Source organism: Ambystoma mexicanum, chromosome 11 (genome assembly GCF_040938575.1).
Source record: "Ambystoma mexicanum isolate Mex_15411 chromosome 11, UKY_AmexF1_1, whole genome shotgun sequence".
Classification (NCBI taxonomy): domain Eukaryota; kingdom Metazoa; phylum Chordata; class Amphibia; order Caudata; family Ambystomatidae; genus Ambystoma; species Ambystoma mexicanum.
The window spans coordinates 536,810,308-536,837,337 of record NC_090934.1 but is presented as its reverse complement, the minus strand read 5'-3'; the positions used below and the strand labels follow the sequence as shown (position 1 = coordinate 536,837,337).

Here is a 27,030-nt window from a genome sequence, read left to right as displayed (position 1 = left end):
CCAGTGTTCGATTTAACTTGCATTCTTTCTGTATCTATCATGGATTCATCTTATAATCCGATTCATATGCTGTTTTGGGTCTGTTAGCCGTGGACGCATTTCAAAGGAATCGATAGTTAAAGAGCGGTACCACATTGACCTGTATATATTTGCCATTATAGTATTGCCAGAGTACAAAGTGTGTTATTGCGATTGTGTATATAACCTTGAACCTTATGTATATAAAGACTGTTTTTACTAACATAGTGTGCGGACATTCCTTTGCGGGCGCTTGGGGACTACAATGTACTTAAGAACCCGCCTGAGAGCTCAAGCCTGGATTGCTTGACCATAGCGACCGCATAGAGAATCTTGGCTGGGGTGCTCTGTGCTTCTCCTCTGCCATATCGTGAGCAGGAGTACAGATACCCCCCTCCGGTGCTTTACACTTGTTTTGCCTCTCGGCCACGACAGCGACAACCTTCTAATTATTTGCTGCTCTGTATATATCTGTAAACTTAGGATCTGAACTATATGTTTTTATTTGCTCTCTACAATTGTACTACCCGCACCTGTAATTATGTAAGTGCTATATATATTAATGCTAATCATACTCATGCAATAACTAACTCCTGTTACTGTTAATGTACCTTCTGTAACCTATGTATGAAATGCACCCGGATGCCCACAGGCTAGAAGCGCTATACAAATAAACAAATCAAATCAATAAGCTGGAGCTTAGTAAAAAGTGGCTGGTGCCCAGGCACCTTTGATTCTTTTGGCCACTATTACACAATTTTAGACTTTGGTTTTCATTTCCAATACTTTGAAGATCTAATTGCAGAACAATCGGAAAAGCCACTTAATACTTATGATTATTGCCAACCAAAGATGCTGCTGTATATATGAAACCTTGGGGTAATCTTTGACTCCACACTCTCCTTCTCTCCTCACATCTCAGACGTCTCTAAGAAATCACACTACCAGCTGCACCTCCTCAGAGGTATTATTCCTTTCCTCTCCTTCCCCCAGAAGCTCACCGTCTCCAGAGCCCTGGTTCTCTCTAAGCTGGACTATTGCAACAGTCTCTATCTTAATCTGCCTGCCTCTACTCTCCGCCCTCTGCAACTTATCCAAAACAGGACTGCAAGACTTGTCCTTGGCCTCAAGCCAGGGGATCGTATCTCTCCAGGACTGAAATCTCTGCACTGGCTCCCAGTGACTGCAAGGATTAAGTTCAAAACCCTCTGAATTGTCCACAAGGCCTTCTGGGGCCGCAATACCTTCAACTCTCTCTTCCCAAATACCTTTCTTCTCGAGCTCTTCGCTCATCTGCCTCCAACTCCCTCAGGGTCAGTCGCTTCTCCAAGCAACGAGTGGGTGGACGAGCTCTCTCTTCAGCAGGGGCCTCCCCTGGAACAGCCTTCCTGTCTCCCTGACACTTGAGGAGAACCATCTCCCGTTCCGGAAAGCTCAGAACCTTCCTCTTTGCTTCTGCTTTCTTTGCCTCTTTACCCTGCTGAATTTTGTGTCTGAAACTGCACTGGGTACCTGGCCACCCTTTCTGATCTTGGGTCCAGGCCCCGCACCTGCCTGCCCCCCTGGCTATCCGCCACACCTGGGGGACTGTTTTTCTGTATCCCTACAGTCCCCTACCAGCACTTATCTTTGCTCTTACCCTGCACTTGCCACCATCTGGCCTCTTTTATTGATCTTATTTATTCTTCTATCCCTTGCGCTACACTTTTCCCCTCTCCCTTCCCCCAGGCACTTGCCCTTTCTCCCTAACCATGCACTTGCGTGATCTAAATGACACCTGGCCTAGTAGGATCGTTGTCTGTCTTCCCACTGTTTCCCCTCCCTTGCCTCGTCACGTCCTGAAACACGTGTGTATGGGCGCGTTATAAATGCCATATCATACATTTTTAGAAGGAGCATTGTTGCAGAACGAGAACCAATGCTAGAATGAAATTAACGTTTCATAATTTTGCATATAAGATTATTCCATTTTGCATAATTTATATATGGTATTGTGTGCATTGTTTTGTATTATATCTTTTATGATGGGTTTTAACCTTGAAAATAAACATTATTCATTAACCTAAACGTTCATGTCTTACTCTATTGTTAGCCCCATCTGTCACTCTCCCCCGCCTATACTCACTTCATTCACTCACCCTCACCATCACCATCTCTCCCTCTTCCCCCCCCCCCAGATCTGTCCCATGGGATGTATTTGACCACATCCATAGACATCTCTGAAAAAATGTAAAAATGTTCCTCTATCACTATCTTTTAATAAATCAGGCTTTCATCCATACATTTCTATTTCTACTACAACAATGCCTCAATGTTACTAGCTTACCATGTGTTTGTATTTATTTAAATGTGTGCATCAAGTTTTTGGGATTCAGAAAACTATTGGAAGGGTTTTTCAATAGGAAAATGTTTTATAAACACTATGATCAGTCTTTGACTGCAATGAATAACATATGAACACTCAGCCATGCCTGCATCTGATCTTCCTTCTTTGAATAATGACTTGTTTATCAATAGTCACGAACAAATTAACAAAAAATATAAAATATAAAAACAAATTTTACTTGGGTGACCTAATGAATAAGTATGTTAAAAAGTCAACATTTTTAATTTGTTTTAGCACGGCTTGAAAAACGTACAATCGAAGAAACAAAAACAATTTTGACCATGGCAGATGGCTTTAGAAAAAAGTGTTGACGTTGTAGTTGGTCCACAGGATTTTAGGAAGTACACATTCCGATAATGGTATATTATTATGAAAGTGGCCAAAGAATGGATATTCTGTTAAGAAAATAACACAAACTGAAATAGCATTTAACTCTTGCTCGAGAACACCACCAGTACATTTCTGTAATGGGCGCATTGCATTTTAAGTAAAATGTTATGTATTTGTAATAGAACCATGTAATTTTGAATACGATGTCAAACTTAAAACTATCAATAATAGTTTGAAGATGGGCAGTATTGGTGTACTAATGTACATAACCAGTTATCAACAGTATTGTATGGAAAAAGATTTTAAATGTTGAGCAAAACTCACCACCCACCCTCAACTGAGGAACAATTGGAGAACAGGCATGGGGTATATTTAAGTGAAGCCTTTAAAATGGCGCAATCCCATTGAAAAACACTCTGTAAATCATGCCCATGGTGTTTATCTGCAGACTCTACACAACACCATGCATACTTTAAATGTAGGAAATGATACTACATTTCCAGCCAATGGCAAAATACCTTGATTCCCGGTTACGTGACAAATGTGTGCCACAGAAGCCACACTCCCTTGAATGGTGTTTATCACCAGTACTGAATCATCCCCATTACCAATGGAGCAATTGTTTTTATCACTGGGGATGACCATGCTGCTCACGTTTGCCCATTTGCGGTTCCGTGATACAAACCAAAATGCAAGTGATCTACATTTGAATTGAACTGAAATAGACAATTTTATCAGATGTTGAACAAACTTTTTTCTGCAACATAATTGAACATTTGCCAAAAAATAACTGAATAAAACATGGAATAAAAAGTATAACTATGATTGTGACTACAATTGGGAAAATTATAATTTCTTAGGACATGCTTCCTATTGCTTAAGACTACCGAAAATCAGATTGAATATCTGTTCTTTCAATAGTTATGGCCGTAAAGTTTGCATTGCTCCGATCAATGCATGTAAAAATGTTTGTTTTAATACAAAACATACCAATATGCTAATTTATTCAATCCATGTAGTTATTGAAAAAAGTAAAATGTAAACTTTTGTGCTAAGTTACTATAGTTACCAGACAGATCTGAAATCTAAGAACATTCTGTAAATCATCACTAGACCTTCCAGCTGGAATATCCCCCTCACACTTACATAATACATCATTTTCATTCACATTTAAATCTTCATAGTTATTAACTTCTGGTTATTATGTCGTGCAACTAGTCTATTGATGATTTTCAGAATGTTCTTAGATTTCAGATCGGTCAGGTGACTACAAGCCTATAAAATTGAAGGGTCTAGAGGGTAGGTCAGATTAGCAGTCTGTTCCTGGTAGATTTAGGATGCTGATTCCACAAAGGGTCATTCCCACCCCTCTCATCATGTCGTCATCCAGGCTCCCGAATGATCCCTTGTCCTTACTGAAACAAACCAGTTTATGCAGTCACATGGGTCTAAAAGTCCTTGACTGGAATTACTACAACACAGCACTTTTCCAGCCTTAGTTCATACCCATGCTCAGGAGTGCATTATGGAAACAAGCAATGGCTAAACCAACATTACTAAACCATGGGAGTATCAGAAAGTGAGGTAAAAGGAAAGAACCACCATAAAGGCTTCCCTTAATGTGGTAACACTGGGGTAGTAGCCAAAGTTGTATTTCTTTTTATTTATTTGCCAATTTCTTCATGCATCATTTCATTTGACCCTGCTCCCACGGAAACATCTTTGGTGGTTGCAAGAACATATACTTTAACTGAAAAGCTAGAAAGGAGTATGTGTATGCTTGTTCTAGTTCGATGTCAAAACGTACAAAAAACAAAATAATCAAAAACATTACTTCAATTATTATGTTACTCTCTCCTAGTTAAATGTCAACTAAAGCCACAAATGTGAAATCAAAACAGTTGCTTTTATTAGCTAAATGACACTGTAAAATAAAGGTTATTCAGTTCAAATCTCAATTCTTGTATTTCCTTGACCAGCCAATTAAAGCCGATATGTTTTCATTGTCCAGATGCCATGTTTCTGCTAAAACAGTGGCCCAATTATCCATTTCCATACTCTTGCCAGTTACAACCAGCCTGGCCCTGCTCGCCATTGACCCAAAAACATAAGTGTGTTCAACAGATCTCCCGTACCAGAGAGCCCAAGTGCTTTTATACTCTTACAGCGCCTTCCATGGCACCTGCTGGCATGGCATCTCCCATCTGCTTCCAACTCACTCAGCCACCCTCCGACTCCCCCTTTCCACCCCAGACAAAATCTCCATTTCATTCTGGCGCATTGCATTCCATCTCATCTCCTTTCTGCTGACATCTATTATCAACAAATGCTGTCTTTTTACATTCTTCTAGAACCACTCAATAATGGCCAGTCATTTATCTAAACTGGATGAACAACCTACTCCTAGGTATGTCAGAAGTTTCCAGCTGCTTATAATCTTTCTAGCAGGAAGCCAACATTCTCCATCATAGCTGGCTACCAATGATTTAATGCAGCTACATCAGGAGCTGGTCATTCTTAAAGATCTGTACAGCGAGATGGGCAAATTAGGGGCATGCCAGATATTCTCTCCTCCGTCAATTGCACTGGGCAGTTGTCCACAAAGTAAGGTGCAGATAGGTGAGTGATTTCATATCTGGCTATTTTTTGGTGATGCGCATTCCCCATTCATTTAAGGCAGTGTTACAGAAATTAATACGCCATATTATATTTGGCTCTGCTTGTTGACAAGCAAAATGAAAAATGACCCACAATATCACAAAACAAAATCATGCTGGCATAGACTCCCTTAAATACGTTCTGTTTGCAGCTTTCACTTGAAGAACAAAGCTTTTCAAAGTCTCTTTTACAAATCCAATGAACCTAGCATCATCACCCCTTAAAGTCTAGATTCACTATTCACGTGTAGTGGTGAAACTATAGCACAATGCTTTTGCGAGTACAATTCTACATAGCGCTGAAGACACACAAGAGCAATAAATGCAGTTCAGCAAACAAAGTAAGCACTGCACTTAGAGGATCCTTATGCAGGAGATGTACATTTAGTGAAGTTATGAATACAGTGGATTTAAAAGACATCATTAAGCTTTTGTCAAAGAAAATGGTGTCTGGTTATCTGATCACCCATGCGTTTAGGGATCTTAATATTGCCTGGTTGCTTAGGATTTCTAAAGAACGCCATTGCATCTCCATCGGTGCTCCGTTCATTAGCAGCACTTTGTGGCCGTAAGGCAGTCCCTTGTGCAGGTTCCTGGTCGAGAGCCAATGGATGGCCCTGTAGTGCAGGAGACACGAATAATTGCCTGAAGTGAAGAGGCTAGATTTTTAGCTTCGGCAATGAGAAAGGTTGTGATCGCCGGCCTGCAATGTGAGACTGAGCTACGACTTCTCACGATTGATCAGGATGCAGAGATATTGGCGTATCTCCACTGCCAAGTAAACAGGAGGGTAAAATCTCCTTGCTCCGCAAGATAAATATCATGTCCATATAAAGTTTCATGTAAACTCCCTTCACTCTGAATGTTATGGTCAATGGCTTAAGGAACTTTGCAAATCACCAGGGAACTGACGAAAGAACAAATGGGAACTATGCAAGCTTCCACAGTACGCCATTGCACTGAAAGTGAAGAAATCAACTTTGAGGGTGTAAGAAGGGAATACACAGGTAGCTGTCCTTCGAGCCCAACACCACTAGCCAGTTTCTCTCTAGCAGGTGATGCCTGAACAGTTACTCTGAAACTTGAATTGTCTAGATAGAAACCAGGTGTTGAATTCTTTGAGGTATACCAGCTGCCTCCCATTTCTGCCACAGTTTCTCACTAGAGACCACCTCCCATACTGGCTATGAAACAAAAGGGGAAATTGACCCTTTCCACACTGGCTCTACAGTGTTGAAGTCCAAGTGCTTTTGCATAGTTAGAAAGGAAAAGAGGCGGACGAGGTGATGTCCCGGTGATACAAAGTATATCCAAGCAGAAAATCTGTACTCTGTGCAAGACGCCAGGATGTGCAGTGATCTTCCTCCTCTCTGTCTGAAAGAAAGCAACTCTAGCCTTTCTCTTCCTCCATCCCCCGCTGCAGCCAGTGCAACCGTGTGCAGAAGATTGCTCCTCTGCAGATTTAATGGAAAGGGCTTTCAGCTGCTTCTGATCCGGCCAGTGGTCCCATGATGACCAGCTTCTCTGGAACTTCTGCCTCCGATTCTGACAAACAAATGATTTGTGCTCTGCCCAGCCCAGATGTGGATGGTGTCTTGTCCACGGCCACAAAGTTGCTTATAGGTCCCCAAAAAAAAAAAAAAAGAGAGATCCCCCACCTTGGGTATAGCTTTTGAAGCACCTAGGCCCACAACTTTGGAGTCTAATCTCACTAAAACACTCTCATTGTGCACAGCAAGGTCTTTGGGCCCAACCTTTAAAGATAACGAAGTCCCCCGGCATATCAGGCGGTCCAGGACCTTGCCCTGGAAAGCTTCCTATGATCCATCCAGGCCTTTTTTGGGAGTCTCTGCTATATTTCCCATGATAGGGAGTATTCCATATGTCCAGTTCAGGGATATATGCTACTTGTCTTCGAGGGGTGGTCTAGGATGCTCTGACATCTTTGGCTGGTAGACATGTGAAAGCATATACTCGGACACTCACTTGCTCAGCATGCTCTCCAAGGAAGATGGATTCATAATTGATTCAGGCCTTGGTCATCACCCACACGTAGCCTGAGGATATTTGATTTGTAAATTTATAATGCGCACCGGACGAATTCAATCGTAATTGGACGCAGATGTATCAATTGCCATTAAATTGGCCTGGATCCACTTAAACATATGAGACTGATTTGTACCAACTCAATTCTGAGACTTCTAGCTACACAAAGGAGTCTTCAGGGCCCTACGGAATGCCAGGAGGGTTTTAATCTCACAGATTTCTCTGGGGAGTTTGTTCCATGCTCTTGTAACGTAGACTCCAAATTTACGGTCCCCTTTGCTCACATACCTAGTGCGTGGTATCTCAAGTAAATTCTAATCTGCTGAGCACAGCTGTCGGGTAGGAACATGCCTCCTGATTTTATCTATTGATATCTTGGCCCTGTCTTGTTAACACACTTATAAACCAGGCAAAGAACCTTAAACTCAATTCTCTCCTTTACTGCCAACCAATGTAAACCTCTTCTTAGATTAGAGGTTGGGGCTGATTTTTTTACCCTATACGCTAGCCTGACCACTGCATTTTGAGCCACCTGCAGTCTTCGCAGCTGATAGGCTGGTATGGCGGAGCAGTCTGGCCTGAACATGGTCTGCTTCTTGCTTTTTTGCCTGCTCTCCTGAGAAGCACATTTGAGTCAAGAATCAGCCTCTGACTCCCTGACCAGGAACAGTCTATATCCCAGTTTACAGAGGTGGAGCAGCCGTCAGACCGTATTGTTCAGTTTTCTCCCTCTGCGAAGGAGGGTGTATGGCCTTAGTCCCTTTTGCACGTCAGGTAAACATGTCTTCGCTTTCAAAGAGGTTTAAGGCTCTGGGAGCTCCCATATTCTTGACAGTCCGGGAGACGTCAGAGTCATGCCTCTTTCAGGCCTCAACTCCTCCTGCTTGTGCCACTCGTGTTGTTGTGTGCCTCTCTACTGCTCCTGGTCTCATGGCAGCTTTTATTTATTTTGCGTCAAGGTTATATGGCAAATTCTTTTTTTTTTAATATAGGAAAGTAACAATGAAGTTCTCCAGCCAGCCATTCTGGGTCCAAATGTTCACTGGTAATTTGTCAGTCTGCCATTTAACTTCTGTACTGTTTCCAGCTTTGCAATTGGGAGGGTATTCAATGTCATACCCTCTAATATAATAAATGGTTACAATGCTCCCAGTCATTCTTATTTATTAACACATTCTCACTATGATTTTTAAGAAAACAAATACTCCTTATGGAAATCTGCCTCAGACAAGTACATCTCTCACATGGTCTTCCTTTCATCCTTAGGATTTAAACCATGGTATGGTATGGTATTGTTTACTTATATAGTGCCTATACACAGGCAAGTGTTTGAAAGCGCTCGAGGAGGGTGGGAATATGGGAATAAACAGTCGCTCAGAGCCCTTGAAATTCAGAGACAATAATAGTCTGCACAGGCAGAGTAAGTGTGTAAAAAGTACATTTAACTGTATGGGGGACAGCAAATAGGCTGGACAGTGGTTCTGCAGTTTTAGATCTTTGGAGCGGTGCGTAAGGATCTAGCAAGTGCACGGAGGGTCACAGGGAGCGGGTGTGTGGGGGTAAATCAAGTGCACCCGGTCGGTTGAAACTGGGTTAAGTGCAGAGAGAGACATTCTTGGGTTAATATCTCAAGTGCATTGAGTGGGGTAGAGTGTAGGGTCTGAGGCAAGCGCGAGGGACAACTGGCGGGTGGACCGGAGAGACTCTGCAGTACACCCAGCAGCCAGGCTGCATGCTGTACAGAGGAGGAGGGAGAGAGGGAAAAACAGGTGAGAGCTAGGTTAGCAGGCTAGAGGGAGACAGAAGGAAGAGGAAAGTCTTGAGCAGTTTCCAGAATTTGAGATCCGGCTCCAGACGGAGGGTGGCAGGGAGGCTATTCCAGAGGGAGGCGCGTGCTGAGGGTAAGGATCTCCCTCCAAATCTCTGCTTAGAGAACCGGCTCACTCGCAGAAGGTTGGAGGTAGATGACGGAGGGCTCGTGAGGGACAGCATTTAGGTAGACAGCGTTGCAGGTAAATAGGGTGCAGGCCCCAGAAGGCATTGTGAACAATGCAAAGAGTCTTGAATTTGATCCTTGCTGCCACAGTGAGGCACTGAAGGTATTTCAGTGCCCGAGAGATGCGGTCCCTGGGCTTGAGGCCAAGGATAGGTCTCACGGTTCTGTTCTGGATGAGTTGCAGAGGGCGCAGGCCAGAAGAAGGGAGGTTCAGAAGAGGCTGTTGCAATAGTCCAGCATGGAGAGAACCAGGGCTCTGGAGACAGTGAGCCTCTGGGGGAAAGTGAGAAAAGTAGGAAGTGAAGCAGAGACTTTTTTGAGAGGTCTGAAATGTGAGCGGAGAAGGCGAGAGTGGAGTCGAAGAGGACCCCAAGGTTTCTTGCTTCGCAGGTGGAGCGGGCGCAGGGCCAAGGGAGGCCGACCAGAGCAAAAGTGGGAAAGCGGGTGCAGGTTACCAATGCGAATGATCTCAGTCTTAGTGGCGTTGAGGCAGAGGTTGTTTGCAGCACACCAAGACTGAATAGCAGACAGTCAGATATGAGCGAGAGGAGGAGGCGGCTGACGGTAGCCTGAAAGATAGTTCAATATCATCCGGTGAAAGTGGCGATTTGACGCACCAGGGCAGCCATATAGACGTTGAAGAACCAGGGGGATAGGTTAGATCCCTGGGGAACGCCACAAATTGAGAGTGAAAGTAGAGTGGAAGGCTCCAAGGTCTACCTGGGATTGGCGGTCAGAGAGGAAGGGGGTTGACTATGCCAGAGCCTGACCTGCGATTCTCAGGGTGTCATGGTTAACCGCGTCTAATGCAGAGGAGAGGTCAAGCAGAATGATGATAAAGGGGGCGTTGGTGTCAAGATTTGAGAGCAGTTCTTTCGGGTGTTCAGCAGAGCAGTTTCCGTGCCTCTGGATGCTCTAAATCCAGATTGATGGTCGTGGAAGGAACCAATAGATTCAGTGTGGAGGGTCAGGTGAGAGATGGGAATAGTTTCTTACCTGTAACTCCATTTCTCCAGCATTGGTATCTTTCATGGATTCACATGCTTAGAATATTCCCCGTCGTCAGGCTGGGAACCCTCGGTACCTTTCTAAAGACGTTTTCCATAGGAAAAATATCAACACTTCTGTGTCCGATCTACGTCGTTTTGGGCCGCTTACGCATTCCCCAATAGGACGTAGCGGTATATAAGGCCCGCCCCCGCGGCTCCCATCAGATTTTAACCCCCCAAAGTAGGATGGGTACATATAGTTTGCATGTAGGAGAGGCCGGCAGGTGCATGTGAATCCATGAAAGATACCAATGCTGGAGAAATAGAGTTACAGGTAAGAAACTATTCCCTTCTCCAGCATTGGATCTTTCATGGATTCACATGCTTAGAATAGATTTTATAGCAGTACTCCTGATTTTGGCTGTGTGAATGCAAACCAATAACATCCCAACCACATATTTTCTCTTTTTTTTTTGTTAAACTTAAGTGGTTATACGCTAGCTTGAAAAGAACAACAACAACCACCATAATATATTACGATAGATATAGATAGATATATATATATATACACACACAGATGACATAGGACTGCTCGTCTCATCTGTACATCGTCTGCATGATGCCGTTCGATGCAATAATGGCGGGTAAATGTATGTGGCACTGGCCAGGATGCCGCCTGACAGATGTCGCCTAACGGAATCCCGGCCCACAACGCTGCCGAAGATTAAGTTGATCTTGTGGAATTGGATCTCGGACGCCTTTCCAGCGGCTTCCCTGCTTTCGAGTGGCAATCGTCAACGAGACCCATCGAGCTAGTCCTTGTTTTGAAATCGCCTTTCCTTTTGTCGACGGTCCATAAGCCACAAACAGTTGTTTTGTATTTCTAAATTGATGAATACGATGAAGGTAAAACTTTAGAGCTCTTTTCACATCTAGTGTATGGAGAGCTTTTTTCCGCGACCGATGAAGGAGTCGGGGAAAAATGTAGGTAGTACAATAGACGAATGTTTATGAAAGACAGTAGGAATTTTCGGTATGAAATGAGGGTTGGTCGCCAGCAACACTTTGTCCTTAAAGAATCTCAAGTATGGAGGATCTAGGACTAATACTTGTATCTCCGAGAGTCGTCGTGCTGAAGTGATAGCCACCAAAAAAGCCAACTTCCACGATAAGGATTTCATAGATGAAGAAGCCATAGGTTCAAAAGGGAGCTTTCATTAGTTGCATCAACACTAGGTTAAGACTCCAGTTCGGAGGAAACTTTTTAATTAGTGGAAATGTGCGAAATAAACCTTTCATGAAGTGCTTTATCAGCCTATCACTAAACAATGGTAACGAATGCCTTCTCCGTGTGAATCTTGAAATGGCTGCCAGGTGAACCTTTATAGATGAAAAAGATAACCCACTGTCCACTAAATGCAGCAAATACGACAGAAGCTGTTCCGGAGTTATATTCAGGGGCTCTAACCCTGGCTGATCTTCACACCAAATGCAGAACCTCCTCCACTTGCATGCATACGAAGTGTTCGTGGACGGAGCTCACGCGGCTTGCAGAATTCAACGGCAATCCGATGAAATAGTCAGGGTAACAAACTCTGAGAAGTCAGGAGCCATGCCGTCAGGTTGAGACTGTCCGGATCGTGATGCCACACTGTTCCCTTGTCCCGGGTCAGGAGGTTCGGAACCTTCTGAAACCTTACTGGCTGTGCTATGGATAGCTGTAGCAGGTCGCAGAACCACACCTGCCTCGGCCAATAAGGAGCCACTAAGATCATTCGACATGGGTACCTGTGAATCCATTGCAGGGTCCGTCGTATGAGTGGAAACGGGGGAAAAGCGTATAGAAACTTGTCCGTCCATGGGAAGGAGAACGCTTCCCCCAGTGAATCATTCTGTGGCCATCTGCTGGGGTACTGTTTGCACTTCTTGTTCTTTCTCTCGTCGCAAAGAGATCCAGAGAAGGCTGTCCCCACTTTCGGAAAACCTCCAACAACTGATGTTCGTTCAGTTCCCATTCATGTATCTGATCCATTTCCCTGCTGAGGGAATCCATTTGTACGTTCTTTACTCCCGGAAGATGGTGGGCTACTATAGTTATATTTCGTTGTAGGGCCCACTGCCATAATTCCTGAGCTTCGGTGGAAAGAGTTCTGGAGCGAGTACCTCCTTGTTTTCACAAGTAAAACATTGTTGTCGTGTTGTCGGTCAGTATCCTCACCACTGACCCTTTTATGTGCGGCAGAAAAGATTTCAGGGCCCAACGCACTGCCCTCAACTCCAGCTCATGGATATGAAGGAGTGACTCCTCTGCCGACCACCAGCCTTGCGTTTGGAGAGATCCCAGATGCGGCCCCCCCCATCCAGTCAGCGACGCGTCCGTCACTATGGTCATGTGAAACTCTGATTCCAGCAGGGGAACCCCTCTGGATAGGTTTTTGACAACTTGCCACCATCGAAGTGCTCATAGGAGCTTGTTGTTGACGGTCAGTTTGTCCAACCAAAGTCCTTGGCTCTGGGCCCATCGGTCTGCCAGGAATTCTTGAATTGGCCTCATGAAGAGGCGACAGTTGTTCACTAAGGGGATGCACAAAGCCATGGCTCCCAGTACTGACATATCTCCTTACCGACACTTTGGTGTTGACTTTCCACCGTCTTGCCAGCTGATTGAGCCTGTGGATCCTCTCCACAAATGCTCTCACCAATCCTGACTGAGTTTCGAACTCTGCACCCAAAAACACCAAGCTTCTTGAGGGAGTCAATGAGGACTTTTCGAAGTTTACCGCAAATCCTAGTCGTCGTAGAAGATGCATGGTCGCCTCAAGACTTGCTTGCGTTGTCACAGGGGATGAACTCCTCACTAACCAATCGTCCAGATAAGGGTAAACATGATGCCCCTGCTTTCTTAACCATGGTGCAACCGGGGCTAGGCACTTCGTGAACGTCCTGGGAGATGATTTTAGTCCGAATGGGAGCACTGTGAACTGGTAGTGGGTCCGCCCAACTACAAACCCTAGGAACTGTGTCATCGACGCATTGGTATATGAAAATACACATCCTGGAGATCCAACGACGCCAGAAAATCCCCCTGTTGAATCGACCGGATCACTTCCTGAAGTGTAAGCATTTTGAATTTCAGATTTTTTAATGTTTTGTTGAGGTCAAGAATGGGACGCCATTTTCTGTTGGGCTTCTTCTCGACGAAGTATCGGGAATACACTCCTTGACCTCTCTGTGACACAGGTATCAATTCTATAGCCCCTTTTTGTAGCATCAGTACTACCTCCTGCTTTAAAATGTTCAGGTGGGGTTGAGCCGAAAACACTGGTGGAATGTGCGACGGATTGCTTTTGAATTATAAGGAATGGCTGAATTTCACAGTGTCCAATACCCACCGGTCCGAGGTCATCTTTTCCAACTCGTCGCCACAGTGAGACACCCTGCCTCCCAGGATGTTCTGAAACTCATCATTGCTGGTCTTTTGATTGTTTGTCCTTCGACGATGATGAGTAACCTCCCCTCTTCCTTGAGGCTTTATAGTCTCGACGTCTTCTTGCAGTCTGAGAAGCTCGCCTGTAGCCCCGAGAGGAGTACGACGGTCTATTGAAAGTACGGTCCCTTGATGAGGAATTTCCTGACGCTCCTCTAAAGGGGCGAAACAAACAAAAACTTCTGCCACTCTGAAGAGCTCCCAGAGAACGTGCCGTGTCAGAATCTTCTTTCATGCCTTTCAAGGCCTCATCCACCTTTCTCCCCAAAAAGAAGGTCTCCTTCAAAAGGCATATCCAACACTTTATATTGCACTTCAGGTCGAATGTTGGTGCATTTGAGCCTTGCCTGTCTCCTCAGAACCACTCTGTTGTTAACCTGCTTAAAGTCTGATTCTGCCAGGTCTATAGCGATATTTATAGAGTGATTAGAGGCCTCTTCCCCCTCTCGGACAAGTAACATCGCAGCCTTTCTGTGTTCGACTGGCAGATGTTCCAGTATGGGTGCTAAACGATGCCACATCTCTCTGTCATACCTCGCCATAATAGCCGGAGATTTGGCCGCCTTCACCGTTGTTGCACCCACCGACAACACCTTTTTGCCAAAGGCATCTTGTCTCCTAGCCTCGTTCTCCGGAGGAGTTGTGCATTTGTGCTGAGACCTTGCCTTCCTTGCCGCAGCCGCCGATACCACCTACTCTACAGCCGGTTGAGAGGACAAACATTTCGGAGTAGACTGGGGAGCCTTAAATTTCTTTTCCAGTCTACCTTTTATTGCCGGCTCCGAGAGAGGATGACGCATTGTTTGTAGTCCTTCTTGCCAAACATGATCTAAGATGGGGACTGAAAATACCGATTTTCTCCTCTTTCCCATATGGTCTTTTTCTCCTCCTCCTGGGCCAGCCCAAATTCGGTACACGCCTTACTCATCACGTGGAAAGAACCAATGTCATCTGGGGGTGACGGTTGGGCTGGGCTTCTTGGCGCTTCCATCTCTGCTTCCGACTCCCAGGTCGGGTCTCTAGAGGGGGATAACAATATATCCGATATGGACTCTCTCTGACTCGGATTCCGGCAGTTCTCCTTCTTCCGGGCGCGCACACGGAACGTCTTCACAGACGTCTTCACAGACCGGTGCTGCCGTCGACGCCATAGGAGTCGGTCGATGGGAAGGACCTGGCTCGTCGTCGACTGGTCTCGCTGGAGCAGCAACCTGAGGTAACTTTTCATCTAATTTCTTCAACAAGTTTTGTAATGTAGACAGAACTTCCAGGGATAAAACCGTTTGAGGATTAAGCAACAGAGTTGTAACCGGGATATTCGCCCCGCTCGAAAGAGTCAGAGAGCTAACCCCTTGCAACCCAAGTTCCGCTGGCCCAGCCACCTACTCACGATCGTCAACCACGGAGGATATGGACAGGGCTGCCTCCTGTTGCAACAAGGTTTCTGGTAAAACTGTGTCGTACACCTACGGTCGCCAGCCCTCCTGTGGAGTCTCCGTCGACGAGGTCAATTTCTCTATCGTCACCGTCGTTGTAGCCGTCACCTGCGGCGGAACACCTGAAGAGACGATCTTGGTCACTGGCAGTGAAGGCGTTGACGATCGCACTCCCGTCAATGACGCTGGTGGATGTACAGAGCCCTGAGGCGTTCCCGCCTTTTTTTTAACCTGATTTGTGTTTTGAAGAATCTCGACTCGACGATGATCTAGGATGATCACCTGAGGAGGATCTTGACAGGCCTTTTCTCTCCTTCTTTGACGAGGAGGAAGACGATGAGGTTTTCGTTTTCAACGAAGATTCTCTAGTGGAATGTTTTTCCGATGAGCTTTTCTCCATCGAACGCACTTTCTTCGCCGGAGGTTCAGCTACTGAACAGCGGGGAGCCCCTAGAGATTTAGTTGTCGAGGCCAAGCTATGCGTGGAGCCTACCTCCGAAGGGGGGTATGCACCTGCTCAGTCGTTCAACAAAGCTACCAACCGCCTATTCCGGTCTTTGAGGGTCTTCTGGGAGAAGCCTTTACAGATGTCACAATTGTCTGCCAAATGGTGAGGATGGAGACAATATATACAGTCCATTTGCCCATCTCCTTCATACACCTGCTTTAATCAGCATGTAGCACACGGACGAAAAAGAGCTTTTCCAGACATTAGGAAAAACAAAGTAACAACCTAGCAAAAATAGATGACGCGAGGTGATCCCATTACTTTGGAAGACGGTTGAAATCTGATGGCAGCCGCGGGGGCGGGGCTTATATACCGCTACGTCCTATTGGGGCATGTGTAAGCGGCCCAAAACGACATAGATAGGACACAGAAGTGTCGACATTTTTTCTATGGAAAACGCCTTTATAAAAAGGTACCGAGGGTTCCCAGCCTGACGACGGGGAATATTCTAAGCATGTGAATCCATGAAAGATCCAATGCTGGAGAAAAACAGTTTCTCCAGGAGGTTGCCCAGGAAAGGAGTAATGGAGATAGGGTGGTATTTTGCTGGAATTGAGGGGTCGGCAGAGTATTTTTTTTTTTTTAAGAAGAGGGTGCAGAAGGGAGGGCTTCAGGGCTGTTGGAAAAGCTCCAGAGGAAAAGGGGAGATTGCTGAGATCAGCCAAGGCTGGGGGTAGGGAATCAATATTGTCTTTAATAGTTTTGGAGGGCCAAGGGTCTACCTGTTTGGATGAAGCATTCATAGATAGGACTTGAGTGGTGATCTCGTCCGGTGTGACGGGTGAAAGAAAAGAGGGTACGAGGAGGGGGGCCAAGGGAGGCTCTGGTGTATGCTGTGATGTGGAAGAGAGGGTGGAGAGGATGTTTTGGGTTTTAGTGGTGAAGTGTGCAGCCAGGGCTGAGCAAAGGTCCTTGGTGGGTTTGACAGAAGAAGAGGCTGCTGCAGGATTGGCTAATTTGGTGCAAAGCTGTTAGACTACTACAAGTGAAAACTAAGCAGAAAATGAAAGAAATCAAATGTACTTGGACATCGGTTTCTGCAGCAGGGCAGGGGGCATAAATAAGCAGTATGAGATACAGAAAAGCCAATCACCTTCTTAAAGATGAGGGCCAGCGTTCTCTCCTGAGCCCGTTTCAGCTCACAAGCCGCCACAATGCCTGAGCACCAGAATGATCCTTGGCAAAGGGAAGCACCGAATAGCTTCTGCTACAGTGAAGGGAGCCTGCTCTACGTGTAATGGTGCAGGGATCCACCACAGGACACATCAGCCACTGCTAGGAGTGGTATTGAATACACAGAGTTGTGCTGCTGTTACTGCTGCCGGATGGCAGATAGCATGAACCAATGAAGCAGGTGAGGGACTCTGACACAGCTGGCAACCGTCAGTTCTTATTCCCTTCACCCATCTGACTTAACGCAGCAGCCTTCCGAGCAAGGGCACGCAGTGATGTGTGCATTCTCATGAACCAGTGCTGGCAGAAGCTCTGTTAAGGGTTGAAGAATACAGATCAAGAGTACACGAAGATGGAAAGAGGAGGGCAGGATCAGCAGGGTATTCCCTGCTATGGAGAGAAAGGCAGCGACGGTATAACTCCTCAGTGGTCTGCCTTGGGTCAAAGTGATTAAACACACACTCCATGGAACCCAGTAAGAATCAATGAAGCATCAGCCATGAACCCATTGGAATAGGTAGAACAAGCTTTCTACCATTAGAGCAGCAGAGTAATAAGATTTGAGTGGAGAGGACAGAAATTAGTGTGTGGGACCGCATCCTGATTGGAGCACTGAAATACTGTCATTTATATGATAGACCATGCGTTTTCAATTTCGGCTATGGTTGTATCCCTTGCATTTAAGGGAAATGCATTCAGATAGGTTTTCTCTTTGCTGCTCTGTGTGTTTATCAGCTTACGGACATGCCATAGAACCCAATTGTTGGGAAAGGCTGCATGTCAGTAAAGAGTCCCCATTTCGTTACTTAGTAGCAGGTCCCATAGCGAGTAAAGGACTAGTCATGTCAAGGAACAGTTGAGCATGGAAAAGGTGAGATCACATTTTTTCATTGTACGGAAAGGCTTCCACTCCATCAAATGGCGACAGTAGGAAAACATGAGGACAACACAGTGACCAACAGCAGCACAGTCCGGGCCAAACCCTTATTGGTTCCTTTAATAAAATGTGTCTACTGGTTTTGTAAATGTGGTTGTCATATAGGAAAACAACAGAACTAGGTGTGGGTGTCAGGAGGGGAGAGATGAAGAGAATGCAACTGGGGTAATATAGGGGAAACTGTAGAGGGAAGAGAAGGCAATGGGGTGTTGGGTCCATTGTATAGCTAAGAAAGAGAATGGGACCACGCATGAGGAGAAATTAGAACTGTGGAACTGGCAAATGCACTGGAGGTAAAAAAATGGAACCGGAGGGGTGGAGAATAAAAAACTGGTGAAAGAGATTTGAGTTATGGGGAAGAGAACACTGATGAAAAGGAACTCAAGTTGGAAAGACAAAGACACTGGGTGAGGTAAAAACATAGTAGCTACTTACATCAAATCAACAATTCCTTCATAACCTTTGTTCTGATCACATGAACCAAAGACAGTGGGATCTCACCATGCCCTTCGGCTACAAGGACAAAATCCGAAGGGCACACACTGATTTACCTTATGGATTTAAGGATGCATTCTTTGCAGAATCTGTGGCCACATGGAGTCTGCACTGGTTCCCGCAGGGCCATGAGGCAGATGGGGCACTCATACTTTCTCTCCAAGGGGGGATCAAAGTCCACATCATAGCCTTGTGTCTCCTCAGAGTAGGAGCTGGGCTGGTTCCCTGTTCCAGTGGTGGAGTGGGTCCCCAAGCTGTCTTCTTTGGCACTGCATGCACTTGCCATGGCACCACAGCAGGCGTCGTCAAAACCACAAACCTCGCTATCCGCCTGTAGGAGACTCATAATCGCATCTTAGTTGACAATGAGCATTCCTGTCAGGAAAAAAAAAAGAATGAAAAACAAATTACACAGCTCACGTACTTCATCCTCTACATATCTATTAAAGCGATGTCGAGAATCAAAATGCAGCCAGAGGTTTGGGGGTTACATTGTATGGGTGAAAATCTTTGGACACACCATCTTGATCCATGCAACTCTACTCTCACCTCCCTCCCCGTATCTCCCTTACCCAGCTACTCTCATACTTCCCACTTGCCAACACTATTGTCTTCTCCATTGATTTGCACAGCCTCTCCAGCACCAATTGATTTAAGTAGGAAATGCAAGTTCCATATTTCGTAAAAGCACCAGAGAACGGAAAGCTTATTCACTGTAGTCACTATTGTACTCCTAGCCCATAATCCCATTCCTTCCAGACTGTATGGGCATCCCAGTCAGGGGATGGGACCAGGGATATTTGCATTGAAAAATTCCTTTAAATGTAAAAAGAAAAATAAAAAAGGTACAAAACAGTGAGGGCACGGACATGCTCTGCTAGTCCGGCAGTCCTCTTTCCCCCAAACCCCCAAGTCTGAGTTGATGGCCCTTGTTACATATCCTTATGGGGCTTGAGGAAGGGTTGCATGGAAGAAACGGGACTATGCGTTCAGTAGTCACTACAGTAATTTCTTACTCCTATGTCCTGTCCCCTTTGCTCCATAATAATCATCCTCATAATGCTTTTTGTCGACAAGTTGTCATGCATACAAAATATGTATATTATAAATGATACAAATCATTGGACTTAAATGATACAATTAATTTCACATAAACACATGTACAAATAATGTCAACGTAACATTTATTAAAAGATAAAGTTAAAAATGTACAACCCTGTCGCTAAAAAGCCTCTAGGTTCAAGATACTACAATTAAATGTATAACATACATAATCAGAAATGCAATCATGAAGCGTGAATAATGTTGGCCTTATATACACGAAGCACTATACATATATCTTGCCACATTATCCTCAATTGTCATATCCTCCGATTTCCTGACCAGGATCAAGGCCTGTTCTATATGACAGGTATTGACAGCATTAATAAATGGTCTCAAATATCTGGCCCTAAGTATCCTATAACTAACACATAAAAACACAAAATGAGCCAATATTTCGTTTCCCAGGCCACATTGCTGGACAATCAATAGTACCTTCTTCATTCTATTAGCAAGTAACACTTGCGATATTAAGAATGTTAAATCTCAGCTTTAAACCAAGTGTAAGTGCAAAAGGTGGATTCATTTTGTCCAGACAGGTCTCAAAACACACAGTTCACCTCCCTGAAACGTAAGCTGGTCCTATAGACAATCTACAGCTTAGATTCAATTAATTCCACACAGACAACTCGGCAGCCTTCTTCTTCACTGCCATTGCACTTGTTTGTAAAGCGCTCCTCATCCGAAGGTATCTGAGCGCCACAAGATGATGCCGTTTTCTTTTTTTTATGTACAGTACAGGTAAAAAAGCAGTTTACAGTACATTAAGGTTATAGGTAAAGTACAGTACAGTGTGTCACACAGTGAGATTGGGCGCACCGAGGTTACATTCAGATGTCGTTAGAGACCAACCAGATTTATGTGCTTTTTCTGATGTTTAGGAAGGTTTGGTCTGTTTCTGAGATGCAGGGGTAATGCGTTCCAATATTGGGTGGCTAAGACCGGGAAGCTTTCCCCCCCCCCTGCTCTTTTTAAGTTAAATCTGGGCGTTATGATGCAACAGGATTGGGCAGATCTCTTGGGGCGAGATGAAGATTTTCAGATTTTTTCTTGGAGGTACTGTGGGGCAGCATTATTTAGGCATTTGTGGGTGATAGATACTAATTTGAATAGAATCCTGGCTTTGATGGAAAGCAATTTGGTTTCTCTTCTGGCCGCAGAGATATGTTCTCTCTTGGGAATGCTGAGTGCAGCTCTCAGCACATTATTTTGTAATTCATTAGTAGTCTTTTTGCTAGCTCCTGCAGATAGGGCGTTGCAATAGTGAAGTTTCGACAATATTAAAGCTCATGCTAGGGTAGTGCAGCTCTTGGTGGATAGGTAAGGTTTGCAAACATGGATCAGCTAGCATGTGTATGCCGTAGCGGAGGACGTGGCATTGACTTGCTCCATTAAGGTGGAGTCTAGGTAGAAGTCTAATGTTTTGGTCTCTTTAGCTACTTTGACGGTAACGCCATCAATGGAGAATGCGTTGTACTTCGCGTCAAGTTTATTAAGGTGGACTGGAGAACCTAGGTTTAGGATTTCAGTCTTATCGTCATTCAGGCATAATCCATGAACCGCCATCGATGCCTGAATGACTTGGTATATTTTGTTCAAGAGGGCTAGGTCGTAGTCGCCCGAGAGCTGTAGGAGTATGTGGGTATCATCTGCGTAGTTGGTGTAGATGATCCCCAGCTGGTCCAGTTCGTCAAATAAGGGCTTTGTGAATATTTTGTACATGGTGGGGGATACGCATGATCCCTGGGGTACACCACATGTGATTGGGGGTGGGTTGGCAGCTGCCGACTGAGAGAAGGCCCTCAGACATGTTGTTGAGAAAAGATTGGATCCAGTTTGAGGCCTCCATTGAGAAATTGGCCCCAGAGGACAAGTGCTTGCAGAGAATAGAGTGATCCACCAAATCAAAGGCAGCCGAAAGGTCTAGTCAAAGGAGCAGGGCACATTTCCTTTTGTCCAGAGTGAGTCAATTTGCCTTTTCAGGTCGATCAGTGCGGTTTCAGTCCCATGAAGAGGTCTGAAGCCTGATTGTCTTAATCCTAGAAGGTTATTAGTCTCTACATATTGCTGAATCTGAAAGTAAGCCGCTTTATCCAAGATTTTAAGGAGGAATGGGACCGTGGAAATTGGCCTGTAATTTCAAGGGATGGTCGGGTCAAATGAAGCTTTCTGTAGCAAGGGTAGGACCCAGGCGTCCTTGAGGTTCGTTGGGACTTTGCAAGTGCGGAATGCTGCATTTATTAGTTTTGTGATGAATGGGGCGAGGTCTCTAGCAGCTTCTTTAATTATGTATGCAGGGCAAGTGTTGCCTTGGCAATTAGAAGGCTTGAGCGATGCTATGATTTTCTCCACAACTGCGGATAAGACTTGTGAGCATTTGAATTCAGGAGTGCTGTTGGGGTGTTTTGTCAGGTTTGGATATAATAAGTCTTTTGGCTTCAATTCTATTTTGGAGGGTGATGATTTTATTTGATAGGGCGATTTGTATGTCCTTGATACAAGGATCTTCGGGAGCTATCAGGGATTCCAATTACCCGAGATCACAAAGAGTTCCTTGGAGCTGGAGCTTGCTTTTTTTATACTTGTCTTAGTGATAGATGCAGGGTCATTCCACTGGGTATCAAGATTCAGATAATGCAAGTATCCTTTTACATGTATAAAACTGGTCTCAAATTTAATTTGTCAGCAATTGGTTTCAGGCCAACTTCTGAGAAAAAGGGGGGCAGGTAATAGGAAGGCCAAGTAAACTTTTCAAGGTGGCCTTTTCAGCCCTTACAAATGTGTCAAATCATACATGGTAGGCGATTTTGCTTGGGCTCTATAAATCTGAATCACCAGAGATATGGCTCCCCTAGTAGTTGTTGAACTTGAATTGCTCAAAAATATCATTGACTTTCACAATTATTCTTTGGGGCTTGGCAAACCTAGGTCTAAAAACAAAGGTTTTTGTCTTCTCTGTATTGACCTCAAATTGCATTTGTCCAAGAACACGTTCAATATTGTTCTCAAGCCCACGAGAGACATAGCTAAAATTACTGTGTCATCGGCAAAGAACAATGACGGCACAGGAGGGTGTGGCCAGCAGCCATGGAGTATGACTGTTTCATCCGTGAACTCCTGCCTGATGTGGAAAAATCCGTCCAAAAAGGTACCGGCTGGAAGCACAGATATCACTTGAATCGAGTAAACGGCTCAGTTGGTCATCGGTGGCACGTGCTTTGTTCTCTGCAGATCGCCCGACACCGGGAATTCACAGCTACGCGGCTTGTACACCTAGCAATCTCGGACCGCCTGTTGTCCTAATACAGAAGACCCCTGGGAAGGGAGAAGCAGAAGAAAGAAGAGAATGCCTGCACCAAAGCGCATCGCAGGGCAACACAGTAGCCAGCAAGTCAAGCGGCTGGGTCCAATGAATAGAAGCAGGTGAGCGCGAATCACTCAGATCCTGCAGAAGCACGGTGGGTCCCCTTGCTGATGTGCGCGCCTGCTTCCACCAACTCTCAGCTACACAGAGGCTGTTCGGGCCCCCAAACATAAGCACACCCACCGTCAAGACACTGCTAGGTCTCCTACTAGCATTGGCAACAACCCGCAAACTTGGCGGTGGGGTGCATAACAACTGTGTTCGGCAAGCTACTGTTGAGGGCCCCGCAAAAACGCTGCACACTACCTTCGCCCCCTCTACCAGCGTGACTAGTGGGGAATATAAATTCCCCAAGAGAACGTCTCAGGGTGGAGAGTCTTGAAGGCACACCATTGGAAATGCAAGTGGAACTCAAGCACTACAGCCTATCGGGCCAAGAGCTCTGAAGGAAATCTACTTGAAAGGCAAATCAGATAACACAAGCGACAAAGCCTCCCTCACCTTGGCATGGCAACCGCGTATAAGGAAAGTGAAGGCATAGCCAAGAGCCACTACATCGTTACGCTGCAGATTAAGCCAGACATCACCCCACAACGCCATAGGAGTATTTACGCAACTGGTGTACCGCTGGCTTATACAGAGTGGAACGCCTCCCAAAGCAACCCCTCAGTTGATCTACGCATCAGAGGTCTCCTCCCTAGCCCTCCCCAACAAAGAAAAACAAACATAAGGAGTGCCACGACAGAAGCCTAGAGATGCAATACAATTACGCAGTGTACGCCACTTGCCATCGACCAGCAATACTGTTAAGGTGCATTTAATCTAAGCACATCACTGCAGTGCACAGGATACACGAAATGCCTTGCAAAACATATACATCAAAAAGGCAATCAAACAACAATAGACAGCTATGCAAAAACCCTGCCACAAGGGACTACGAACAATATGGCGGCGACACAGGGCAAAGCAAAAGAAGCCGGCAATGCGAACAACCAAATCCTGTTGGCTATCGCAGAATTAAAAGCTTCTTTGAGTTCCAAGATAGATGGCGTTATAATGGATGTGGGTGGTTGCAACACTGGATGAAAGAACTACAGATTTGGAAAAGAATCTGATGGAAAACATGGTGATGACCCAAGAAAATCACACTGAAGTGTACATTCTGCAGCAAAAAGGTCAGTCTTCTGGAAAACAGGGCCGAGGACGACGAAAGAAGAGCCTGCAGAAATAACATCCGCATTGTCGGCCTACCCAAGGGCAAAGAAGGGACAGACCCCACAACTTATATTAAGAATATGTTCCTATGTGAAATCAGACTTGGGACCTTTTACAAGGCTTGATAACTGTAAGGGTACAAAGGACCCTCACTAGACATCCGCCACCAGGAGCCCCAACAGGCCCTAGAATAGTAAAAGTCCTCAACCATAAGGACAGGAAGATTTTATCCTACTCAAGGCCAGGAGGCACGATACGGAGAGCGAAGATATACAACAGGGCAAATTGCGCTCTTTTCTGACCGTAAAAAGTTAGTACCATCCCTAACCGTAGTGTTGTAGTGATACACAAAAGACGGTTATGCGGGGAAGTTAGTATCCATTGGGGTGAAATGCCCCCATTGCTTCGTCTGATTCCAAAGGTCCAAACCAACAGACGCTGGATTTCTAGTATGTTCTGTAAAAAGGCAATCACCCGTTAGGTCATAGATTGCTACGAGAGGGAAAAGATTTCTCGTCGTGATGTCACTGACGTCTTGTCTTGTGGCTGGCATGAAGGGTTTTAGGAACATTGGATTTGCTGTATTTTCCTTTATTGACCCAAATGTCTAAAGGTCAATTTCATGCGGGTGATTGTCTGGCTAAAAAGAGGGTTAAGAAACAAGGTGATATGGATCATCACATTGAAGATTTTTTCAGAAGCTCAACAATGCTTATTGTGCACTTGAGGTGCTAAAAAACCCATTGGTGACTGGGTTGCGGTCTTTGATATTTGGATAACTCCTCCTTGTTAGGGAGATATCTTGTGAAGTTGTGGAAAAACCACAACTGTGGGGTCGACCGGTTTTGATGGTTAAATATTATTGCGAACCATCTTCATAAGGACACAACTATAGTTTCTGTGGTGGCGGAGTCACCTGCTGTCCTCATGGATAGGGCAGCGTGTACAAGCCTCAGCAGGCTGCAACAGAACCTGCAGAGGGAGACACAATGGAACATTGCACAAGGGGACATGAAATAACTCAACTTGCAATGTTGTTTCGTATACTCTAACAGAACAAATGGTATCCAGTCTCCAAAGTGATCATTACTGAGTGCAGGTGCTCATTTGAATGATTGAGCATAGCCGCTTTCAAGCGGCTAGAGTGAACCTATAGGACTCTGAATCCCAAGTGAAAGGTGAAGTGCAAAGTGCAGGGTAATCACCTGCAAGGTGCCAGGGAATACATGTGGTTGTGTACCGCACGGGGGGCCATCGTGTATGCGGTCGTGCCTGTGCCTGCTTAGAGCAAAGTGCGACCCGTGCAGTGGAAAAAGAACTCTGAGGACAGTGACCAGGAAATACAGGGTGATCCTACCTGTAGTCACAAGTTCCTCAGCGTGTAGTCAGTAGCAGTGGTATCCACAGACTGGGTGCTGCAACTGCTGAGGGGTAGTAACTAAAAAGAGAAAAAACCCTCCGAGTTAGGGAACCGCATGGGTCCTTAAATTAAGATAGAAAAGATGGCTCGTGTAGGTGGGCCATCTAAACGGTGGGCCATCTACAAAGTGGTGGCTAGCGTGGCCGGGGGCCACGGGGTAAGAAAAAGCACGCTTAGCGGGGGATTCTTTTCAGGAGCAACGGAGGCTGTCTCTGGCGCGTCGTTTGTGCCGAGCGAATGGAACGGAAGTGGTATTAACCACTTCCGTGTGTACGTGTCGGCTTGGGGGCGTGAGCACACAAGGGGGTGTGTGCGTACGTCACACGCAGCCGCATCCAATGTCTGTGGATGCGGCCGCGGGTGTGCGAGCGTGACGTGGTCTCGCTGGGGCGTGCCCTGTCACGCAAGTAAAGGAACGGCATCGCCTGATTGTGCGGAGCCGAGCCGTAAGAAGAAGGAATCTGTCAGAGGGAGGGCGCTCAAAGGCGCCCGGAACAAAAACATCTGCTAATGTGACGGGAGAGACACCAGAGGGTGAGATAGGCAGTGGGAGTCCCTATCTAAGGGTGACGGGGAGCAAATAGCAATCTGATGGGGTATTGCACAGGAGATGTGATTGAAAATACTGTGTCAAACTGCCCAGAAACTGAGAATGGGCATGGAAGGCCTGAGAGGGAAAAGAATCGAAAATGAGACCACGTGAGGAAAACACAGGGTCCTGCCCAGTCCAGGGGTTCTGAAGAGCGGTGAGAGTCCATGTCCTAACGGGTGATTGCCTTTTTACAGAACATACTAGAAATCCAGCGTCCTTTGGTTTGGACGAAGCAATGGGGACAATTCACCCCAATGGATACTAACTTCCCCGCATAACCGTCTTTTGTGTATCACGATACGAGAGCGTCAGCAAACTTAGCAATGTACCCGGACTACACGTTCCAAGTCCAAAAAAACAGAGCACACTTCACTTCGGCTAAAGCTAGACTTTGCAATTCAGGCTTGAAATACATGCGGATGTATCCAGCCTGCCTAAAAGCCCTTTACAAGAACCACACCCTATTCTTCGACCTCCCAGAAGAGACACAAGCATGGATGGATAGAGAGAAGATTGATCCTCTTCAGTCGAGAATTCCATGCCACGCAAACACAAAGACACCTTTGACGGTGGTGCAAGCTCGAACTAGCGAACAGGCCAGGAATTCTGCACCCTGACAACAATAAACTAACTGCCAAACGCCAACCAGGGACCCCAGAACAAGCACGGCGCTGACATGGAGGGCCGCCGCTACTGACCACAGCTGGTATCCAAGCTTGTTAAGGTGGCAGGGCCCACCTCACGGTTTTCATCATTATTCCCAAGGGAGTGAGCCTGTCCCACAGCTGCTACCGACCCACCTAAAAAGGTTTTCTTCACAAGACACGTTTTTCTGCGCCCATCCGCTGCGCATATGCCTCTGGAACAGACCCTGAAGGCA

The 27,030-nt window shown here is 45.6% G+C and overlaps 1 protein-coding gene across 2 annotated transcripts in view; it reads right to left on the bottom strand.

The window, feature by feature from the left end:
* TRAF6 (TNF receptor associated factor 6) overlaps window positions 1–27,030 on the bottom strand; it is a 346,063-nt gene that overhangs the window by 274,642 nt on the left and 44,391 nt on the right. For both annotated transcript variants that reach the window (XM_069623348.1, XM_069623349.1), the window contains exon 2: window positions 18,515–18,833. In XM_069623348.1, coding sequence (XP_069479449.1) covers window positions 18,515–18,804 — 290 coding nt within the window. In that variant the 5' untranslated portion in view covers window positions 18,805–18,833. The remainder of the gene's footprint in view (window positions 1–18,514; window positions 18,834–27,030) is intronic.